Source organism: Taurulus bubalis, assembly GCF_910589615.1.
Source record: "Taurulus bubalis genome assembly, chromosome: 13".
NCBI classification, from domain to species: Eukaryota; Metazoa; Chordata; class Actinopteri; order Perciformes; family Cottidae; genus Taurulus; species Taurulus bubalis.
In genome coordinates this window covers 25,250,013-25,260,221 of record NC_136601.1, presented here as the reverse complement: position 1 = coordinate 25,260,221, position 10,209 = coordinate 25,250,013, and the positions used below count along the sequence as shown (strand labels likewise).

The 10,209-nt window shown below is 44.5% G+C and overlaps 1 protein-coding gene across 1 annotated transcript; it reads right to left on the bottom strand.

The window, feature by feature from the left end:
- Positions 1 to 239: 239 nt before the first annotated feature.
- On the bottom strand, positions 240 to 8,773 carry dnd1 (DND microRNA-mediated repression inhibitor 1; the record flags this gene model as incomplete). Its single annotated transcript, XM_079228895.1, has 5 exons — positions 240 to 817; positions 2,018 to 2,150; positions 2,788 to 3,113; positions 6,934 to 7,039; positions 8,753 to 8,773. The coding sequence occupies 5 exons, from the start codon at positions 8,771 to 8,773 to the stop codon at positions 240 to 242; spliced, it is 1,164 nt and encodes a 387-aa protein (XP_079085021.1).
- Between the last annotated feature and the right edge of the window lie 1,436 nt (positions 8,774 to 10,209).

Genomic DNA, 10,209 nt, shown 5'->3' with positions numbered 1-10,209 from the left:
ATATAAAGTAACACCAGCCTCACATTTTTTCAAATCTCATTTAATTAAAATGAGGAACCAATCAAAACAGTAACACACATTAAAAAAAAACATGCATAAAACAAACGACAGAAATTGCAACAACACAAACAAGTCTACTAATACTACTTAAGAACGCATGCATAAATCAGCTCACATACATAAGATCAAACGTTTGCTTAGATACCATCGTTGAGGAACCGGTGCAGTATCTCATGCGCTCAGCGGGTGAGCTGGCTGCTGTACAGCCGCTGCAGCACCTGCTGCGCCGCGGCCCGCTGGGCCTCCTCCAGCGTGGCGGCCGCGGGGCCGGGTAAGAGCATGACCAGCCCTCTGAAGGACGCGGCGATCCCGGGGATGCGCACCTTGTAGGTGAAGTAGAGGAATCCATTGGGCACCGAGTGGCTGTAGCACACCTCGTAGAGCGGCGGGCCCACGCCGGTCGCCTCGCACAGCTCACGCAGGAGCGCCGCGGGGGACGGCGAGGGCGCCACGAGGTGCCTCTGGGAGGAGGAGGGGGAGGAGCCGGGAGGGGGAGGGTGCTGGGGGTGCTGGGGGACGGCGGGGCCTCCCACCGCCCGGCAGAACCCCAGGGGGAAGGGCGTGGGGCGGGCCATGCGCGGCGGCGGGTCCCAGGGCTGCGGGGCGCCCGGGGCGCCCGGGGCGAGGCGCGGCGGCCTCAGGGGCGACGGCAGGAGGCTCTTCAGCGGCTTGTGAGCGGACAGCTGCTCGTCCAGGCTGGGCTTCACCGCACACTGCCACTTGATGGACACCTTCAGCGCAAACTGCTTCTTGAACTCTGGGCACAAGAAGAAGAACAAGAACAAGAAGAACAAGAAGAAGAACAACAAGAACAACAACAAGAACAAGAACAAGAAGAAGAAGAAGAAGAAGAAGAAGAAGAGACGTACAGCCGGGAGGTAAAACTGTGTGTTACTACCGTCCAACAAGGCAACAGCCGTTCACTGAACTGTAGTTGTTCTACATTCATTAGACTCTCGTTTTAATATTCTATTTGTTTAATTGCATAGCTTTTAGGACATTTTAAATGTTGTGTAAAGTGACTGAGTATTATGAAAAGCGCTATATAAATTAAATGCATTATTATCATCATAATATTTATGTTGAAACAACTACGCGTGTCGGTGTCACGTAGAGCGCTGTGTCCTGGTGCTGCAACTAAACCACTGAGAAACGCAGGCGTTCACTTTAAAAGACAGAATACTACACAGAGTAAGCAACTCAGACTCTTAGATGACAAAGATGAGTTTTATAGAGATCATAACCAGCACACATAAATATTGTGCTCGCTCGATCAACCTCACCAACGAGCTTCAATTTCAGTTTTAATCGTCATTTCAAACGGTCCTTTCAGTGGTGAAGATACTGATGTCTACTTTAAATCAGGACACAATTAAACAAAAGCATATTCATAGTAATCCTAAATATTTACTACATGAAAATGACCTTTAACAGCCAGAACTAAACACATAACTCAGTGATTTGTGTGTCGGAATAATTCCCACGGCTGCAGGGAGGGAAACTATTATTAAACTCATTTCAGGAGGAGAGATTCATTTGTCTCGTCTGAATTTAGAGTGATCCTGTAATGGTGAGTCAGTGCGTGCATCCTGGTGATGTTATTATTCAAACGGAGCATTTTGCAGTATTTATGGGTCGCCAAGACGAGTCCCACACGGCCAGAGCTAGAAAGACATCCGTGAAAAATAGCCACAAAAAAGCTCACAAAATGGTATCAGGTGTGGATGAGCTTGGACTAGTTCACTTGTTGACTTCCTGCGTCTGCATATACATTGACTCCACACGGGACCAGTTACAGGCCTACATGACCAGTTACAGGTCTACATGACCAGTTACAGGTCTACATGACCAGTTACAGGCCTACATGACCAGTTACAGGCCGACATGACCAGTTACAGGCCGACATGACCAGTTACAGGCCGACATGACCAGTTACAGGCCTACATGACCAGCATACCTTCCACCAGCACCTTCTTGGCCATGGAAGCCGCGTGGTGGGACGAGAAGGCCACGATGGCAGACACGCCCTCGATGCCCGGCCCGGCCTTCAGGGACAACCTCTCCACGCCGTCGGTTATGACACGCAGAGCCTGGGAGCAGAGGCAGGAACCCAAGCAGAGCATTAGTCACACAGCTTATCCTCCAATGAGCTGCAGACCTGCTGAACGTTACCAGATCAACACAAGCAGCAGTGCAGCGCTCACACGTAACCAAGGCTGAACGACGTCTAGGTTGTCTTTTCTACACAGTACAGACCACCGCTAAGCGTTGTAGTAAAGTACTTTACACTCTGCGGAAACGGGTCAATTGTCCTTCAACTTAAAAGGGATGATTGGATTGGAGGGATGCAGGGTTGTTTGATACTAAGCCCCCAGTTTGGATTAGCCAAACCACCAACAGTGCCGTTTACATGTAGGCTATATTAAAAAAATAGAAGAAAACAAATGTAGCCACAATTTTGACTTAAAGGTGAGCCTTTCTTTTGCGTATTGCTAATAAAGCATACAGTTAAACTGATATTGATTTTGGTGGACCTTTCGTTTAAGGTGGATGAGAATTAAAGCAGGAAACAGTCACACAAATAAGTAAATCAGAGGCTCGCCTGGAGGCGGTGACAGGACTTCAGGTCTTTATGGCAGATGATTTTTGTTATTTCTTGATGGCAATTCATTAAATGTTGTTTTCTTCCACTTCAGCACAAAGAAAAGCATGTATATGTCTATGTACCTTCAGCAGGTCCTCCTGCCTGCTGCTGGCCGGCAGGTCTCCGATACAGAGGTGCCTCTTCTCCGTGCTGCGCCGCACGCTGAGGCGGAAGCCGGGCTCCAGCATGTGGCCGTGCAGCAGGCGGATGGCCTCGTTAGCCGCGGCGGGCGAGTCGTATTTAGCGTAGGCGAAGCCGCGGTTCTGGCCGCTGAAGTTCATCATGAGCCGGAACTCCCAGAGGGATCCCGCAGAGCTGAACAGCGGGATGAGCAGGTCCTCGTAGGCGTCCCGCGGGATCTGGCTGATGAAGACCTCACAGCGGGCTGCTGGGGTGGGCCCGTACCACACTGACGACACAACGGAGAGGGGATGTGACTGAAACATGCAAAGATCTCCATGACAGGATGAGGCATCAGCTCTAGTATCAAAACTGTTATCGGATCTTAAAGTAGCTTTGGCTACATTTTCGTGAACTAGTTTAAATTTGCAAGACATGAAACCTTAACTTTAGTCAATACGGGGTAGGGGTGAGGGGGAATCGATAGCCAGACACTAGGGCGTTTGATGTTCCGACGTTTTGGGGATTTCCACAACAAGTATAAAGCAGAAATATGGGTTATTTCTGCTTATGGTGGATGGCGGAAATGATAACTGTTTGCACAGAGATAAGCCCCGCCCCCTCTTGAATGACACGACAATGTAGACAATAATACAACCAGCTCAGTTTGTCAGGTGCAACAGTTATGACAGTGTTGGTCAGTTTGTCTGCTTGACAGTCAAAGATGAACAGATTGAAAACTTTATCTTCTTAGATCAAATATGTTGACAGTTTTCCTTTGGGGACAACTTGCGGTTGAAAAAAGGTAAATCGCAAAATATCACAATACTCAATATATCACAATACTCAATATATTGCAATATTCAATGTATCGCGATAATACCGCAGTATCGTGACTTAAGTATCGTGATGATATCGTATCGTTGGACCGCTGGTGATTCCAACCCCTAATAAGAGTTTTCTGAGACTTACAAAGACACAGCATGTTGTGGTACAAGATCACTGATCCTACTTCCTTCTGTCCAGGTATCATTAGGGCTAACGGCTATTTAGCTGCAGCTAATTCAGCATCATTCATTGATACATCACAGTAGGAGATGCACAGGTGTAAATGATGAAATTAATGATGGCTGAATTCCATTTAGCTGCTTGGGTCTCAGGATTCTGATATTGTGCACATTGTCCTAACCATAGAAATATAATGACAGTAGAACCAGGCGGCAACCTCTGGTTCTGAAAAGTGAAGCTAATGCAACCCTGCATTCTCTCTCCCGACCACCAGGGGGTGACTCCTCTGGTTGTATAGAAGTCTATGCTTCATGTGTTAAAGCTGCATTCTCTCTCCCGACCACCAGGGGGCGACTCCTCTGGTTGTATAGAAGTATATGCTTCATGTGTTAAAGCTGCATTCTCTCTCCTGACCACCAGGGGGTGACTCCTCTGGTTGTATAGAAGTATATGCTTCATGTGTTAAAGCTGCATTCTCTCTCCTGACCACCAGGGGGCGACTCCTCTGGTTGTATAGAAGTACATGCTTCATGTGTTAAAGCTGCATTCTCTCTCCTGACCACCAGGGGGTGACTCCTCTGGTTGTATAGAAGTACATGCTTCATGTGTTAAAGCTGCATTCTCTCTCCTGACCACTAGGGGCGACTCCTCTGGTTGTATAGAAGTCTATATAAATGACTACTTCTCTTGATGTATTCCCTCAGTAAACATTGTAAACATGAGTTTATGTCTCAATCTCTAGTTTCAAGTCTTCTTCAATACAGCATGATGTTCATTTAGTACATTATGGTCATTTAGAGTCAAACAGACCATAAAGCAGGGGACGCTTTAGGGCGGGGCTACAAGGTGATTGACAGGTTGCTGCCACAGCTTTGTCTGGTCTGGGAGTCGTTTGTGAAAGGGTTCATGATTTAAATAAACAAGTTAATGACACAACAAGACCCATCTACTGAGTTACAGACGTCTCTTTAACCATGCTGGTCTATGGGAAAGGTTTTTGGGCCCAATGGCGTTACCTGACAGACCGAATGGTTGTATTGGTTTGACCACGATGTCATATTGGCTTCAAAGCCCAGCTCTCTTCCTGAAAGCTTGGTAGTACAGGCGGACTTCCGTATTAACCGGCTTGTCACAGAATCACTCCGGTATGACGTACAATACATCAGGGCAACAACTGTCCCTTTACACTAGTCTGACTCATCAGCCTGGGGGCGCATATATATATATATATATATATATATATATATATATATATATATATATATATATATATATATATATATATATATATATATATATATATATATATAGAGTTTTATTTATTAATTGTACCCAAAGTTCATTCTGAATTTGGTAAGCACTGTTTTAAGTTCGCTGCACCTGCTGCTTGGAACGCATTGCTAAAAACTTTAAAGTTGAAGGAGCTTATCAACCTCGAAACTTTTAAGACTCGTGTGAGGGAAATTGGAGCGGCTTCATACCGCACTCGTTCTTGTTTTGGTATAAATCCGGAGTTTTAGTCCTGTTGCTTTATCTTTTAATGTCTTTTATCTGTTTTCTGTGTGTCTTGTGTATGTTGAAACTTTGGTTCTCTTTCCTATAGAACAGGTCTACACCTTGTTCTGTTATTAATCAAACAAAACGGTCGTATTTTATTTATATTATCACACGACAGCTTGTCCTTTATGTCTCTACATGGTCGCGTTAACACTTCTCTGCATCTCGCATGGCGGAGTTCTACCCCGATGCACACATTTATATAAAGAGAAAATCAGGGTTTATGCTGCTAAAATCTGTGAATAACTACTATTGAAAGCTGGGCAGTAAACATTATTGAGGTTCCAGACTACTGCAAGTCTGAGAGACACACCGCGTAAACCACGGAGCAAAGGAACGGGTTCAGAGTAGGGGTGAGGGAAAAATCAATTCAGCATAGTATCGTTAGCATAGTTTGCGTGGCGATATTGTATCGATACACGGAAGCCAAGTATTGATTTTTTTTTATGTAATCAATTATCGGAGGCATCATGTGCCGTCCGCGTGTAAATCAACCGTCTGGACTTCCTGTCGCGCGTAGCGGCGCTGCTGCACCGCTGCTGCACAGCTGCTGCACGGCTGCTGCACAGCTGCTGCACGGCGCACAGGACAAAGTCCACGACACGCCGCTGGTCAAAGACGTTAACTGAATCAAACTGGCTGCTGGTGCTCTGGGAGCGCCCGGTGTTACGGATTAACAGGCGGCCGTGTTAACGGGTGACTTCCGGCCGAAAGTCCCAAGTTAACACGGCCGCCTGTTAATCCGTCACACCGTCATCCCGACGCAGTTCTGGAGAAGTAATGTTATGAACCCAGACACGACGACCTCTTTGGGATTTCCACAACAAGTATGAAGCAGAAATAGTAGTTATTTTCATGGTGGAGGCAGAAATGAAAACTCTTTGCACGGAGATAAACCACAGAGATAAGCCCCGCCCCCTCTCTGGCGCGTCCAGCTCGAATGACGCGACTATGCAGACTGTAACACAAGCAGTTCAGTTTGTCAGGTGCAACATTTATGAAAGTGTCACAAAAGAGTCACATTTTGCTGCAAAAAAAATGATTTAAGTGAGATGAACAGACTGAAATCGTTATCTTCTTAGATACAATATGTTGACAAAGTTTTCCTTTGGAGACAATTTGCGTTGAAAAAAAGGGAATAAAATCGCAATACTAAATATATCGCAGTATCGTGATAGTATCGAATCGGGACCCAAGTATCGTGATAAAATCGAATCGTGGGACCTCTGGTGATTCCCACCCCTAGTTCAGAGCGCCATCTCATGGCCACACCTGCAATTAAACGACCGGGCATGTCTGGGCATGAATAGACTGTCAGGAAACAGGAGGAGGTCTGGGTGGCTTCTGCAGGTGATTGATGGGAAACACCGAGTAGTCACGCAGAATCAGAGCTGTTGGAAATTATTTGCGGCAACTAAATAATATTTTTTTGGACCAATTAAGTGAAATTGGACATTTTCCCACAGCACTCGTGAGGATCTCTGGCTGAACATCACTGGTCTGAGGAGCGAGCGCCAGAGTGAAGCGTTTGAGCTGCGTCTCACCCTCGGGTGGGCCTCCGTACTTCCTCTGGCCGTTAACTTGAGTCAGCTTTATGTCGGTGGACTTCAGCCAGGTCTCCAGCGCCTGCACCCGCTCGAGGTTCAGCACCTGAGGGAGAACCACAACTCTTCAGTCACAGCACCCTCCAGCTGGAAAGAGCTCATGAACATGCTCGCCCATTATTGGCCCATTATTTAAAAAAAACAAGTACACTTCAGTAGATTATAGCAATAACATACATCTGACTTTGCCCACATAAATTAAATAAAGCTTTTATAAAACTTTTTTTAATGAAACAGACAGTACAAGTGTCTCTGCTCACTGCTCTTTACTGGACTGCTCACTCTTTCACGGTTAATAGATCAATAAATCCTTTGATAATACCTGTACGACGTGTATCGATTCATTCCACAGCACACAAATGACCAATAAGCACGCAGAGGCCCCAGTGAGACGCTTCTAATGTTACGCTGCGCAAGTGTGGAAGTGGAGGAGACTTTTCTAAATATTCAATCGCCACAGTAAAGAACACTTTAATGAAGCATTTTGACATTTTGAGTGAAGTGTATTTTTATTGCAGGCTTAATGCGGAGCTGTTTTAACAAAACATGCCAGGTGATTAGGGTAAGGAAATAAATAAAAAATAAAATTGATAGCACCATTGCATTGTTTTCTAACAGTAAGACGATTATTTTGCGGTTACAAGTTGCATGCCTTTTTAAGTCCATCACATTTAATAAGATAATCCCTTATTTGCATATTTAATACATTTACAGAACAGACATCTGAAGAGTGGATGAAGCCGTTGTTTTTATTTAATTTGGTTCATTTTTGAGTCAAAGGCTTTGTATCAATTCATAAAGCAGAGCATAGTTTTTTGTAATAAAAGGTTATATAAATCTATATCTATAATCTATAAAGTGACAAACCTCCAGAATATAGAGGGAGAACCCGGAGAGTTTGGACGTCGATTATACTGAAGAAAAACTATTAAGGAAACAGACATATTATATAGATAGATAGATATTCTGTAAAATATCACACATTTAGAAGACACTACAGGTGAATAGTTTGAAACTAAATGACATAAAAACACGTTTTATTTCAACTTTCTTTTAATGAAATGTTGTTTAAATATGTAAATGAGACATTATCTGATGCTAACCTTTGGTGAAATAAGGATATAATCTACAGATACAAATATACAAAGTAGTAGAATAAACAACGAGATATATATATTCTTTTTTTTTAAATAAATATTAATTTAGATTTTTTTTCACAAGTCTAGAAGAAGACATGCTAAGGACCCCAAAAAGCCCAAAGTCTAAAACTAGTTAAGTCCAGTTCAGATCCTCAGGGAGCTCGCGCGCCGCTCGCTTTAAATAACAACAGGAGTCCTTTCTAGAAAAAACGTTTGAAGAAAACAAAACTTTGTTTTATCAAAGTAATGAGCGGCAGGTGGGGCTCGACGACGCGGCGGACGGGAAAGTGGGGGTGCGGTGGGGTGCAACAACAGCAAAACAACGGTTTATACAACACAACACACACAACAAGCGACCTTACGCAGCGCGAGACCCGCGAGGACCCTCTACACAATGTAGCCAAGTGTTGAACAACAAGCTCGAGCAGCGCGAAACAAAATAGCGGGTTTGGGCAAATCAAAGCGGAATCGTCTCGCGCCGACAACAGTTGAGTTTCGGCTCCGAAAGGAAAAAGCGCCAGGGCCAACTTTCTATTTCATTTATGTTTTAACATTTCCTGTTTACTTTGCGAGCAGCCACATTTTAATAAAATAAAATAAGCTGCACGTGAGCAACGTACCTGGCTCTGCTTTCTGTCCATCGTCTCCGCCGGTGTTGTGCTCGCGCGAACCGTGACGCCACTCTGTAGCGCCTGCGCCTGCGCCCCCCTCCCGGGCCCGCAGCCCACCATTGGCCAGCAGAGTGCCCTTGACACCGCGCCGCCTTCGCGGTCAGCTCGCGCCGTCGGCCACCTCCTCGAGACGTCGGGAATACGCATGCGCAATCAGGTCAAATAATAGGCTCGTTCGTTAGAGTTGTCAATAAACTGAGGTCAAGTCGGACAGTTTTAGGCTGACTTGAGTAAACACAGGAAGTCACAGAAAAATGACTTCCTGTTAGTTCCGAACTTTTGTCTACTTGTAGTTTACAGATCACGTTTGGATTTATTCATATGTGTTTATACATATTTATTCATGTAGAAATGTGTGTGTAGCTGCATCCTTTGTTCTTTCTATGTCTGCTACTGGTTTTGATGTGTTATATAAATACGATTTTGTATTATCAACCACACAAGATATGTTTTAAGATCAAACATGAGACTAATAGTCAACAATCCAGCGTTAAGTATTACAACTACACATAAAATAAGGATTTTCTACAACACGTGGTGTTTGCTGTCAGATCTAAGAGCCAATCAGTTCTGATGTGGCGACAGCCAGGCGTTTCCCATCATGCACTGGGCCACGCAGTCGGGGAAGAGCTACTGCGGCGCCTGGCTCTAAAGCCGGCGGCCGCCTTGCTCTCGTGAGAGTATCGTTGACCAGGTGTGCATGACGACGAGCCTATTGGCAACAACCTCACAGGAAGTGCGTCGACTCTGTGACACATTAGCTTCAATGAGACCAGATAGAGGAAAGGTATCGTCTGATAGAAATTAGTCAATTATTTAATTAATATAGTTATGCTTTGATGGATTGAGAAGCGACCAAGAGAACGCCAGATAAAAAAAAATAATCCAAGCGGAAAAACCCAGCATAGTGTCTTCATTACATTTAGCTGACGCTTTTCTCCAAGCGATAAGTACATTCAACTCAGAAAAACAAAACAAAAAGTTAAACTACAAAGTGCTATCAGTAAGTAACATGTAAGTGCTACTAAAGTGCTACTAAAGTGCTACGGCGCTACTTTCCTTGTTCAAGGTGTAGTAAGAAAAGATGTGTTTTTAGTTCGCGGCGGAAGATGTAGAGACTTCCTGCTGTCCTGATGTCTTCAACTATTTTCTTAAGAAAATAGCGAGCAGCGGCAACATTGAAGGTTGCAGTCACACCAAAAGTCATACGTGTGTTTTTATATGTATACTATCTTTCTTTAACCAGGTAAGTTGGTTTTACATCCAATAAAAAAGGGTTGAGTTCCACTTAGCGGTACCTCAGAACCAGAACCATTTTTTTACATGTATGTTTCCACATACAAGGAATGTGTCCTGGAGGGAGGAGCATCACATTGAATATTTAACATTTAACAATAAACAAACAA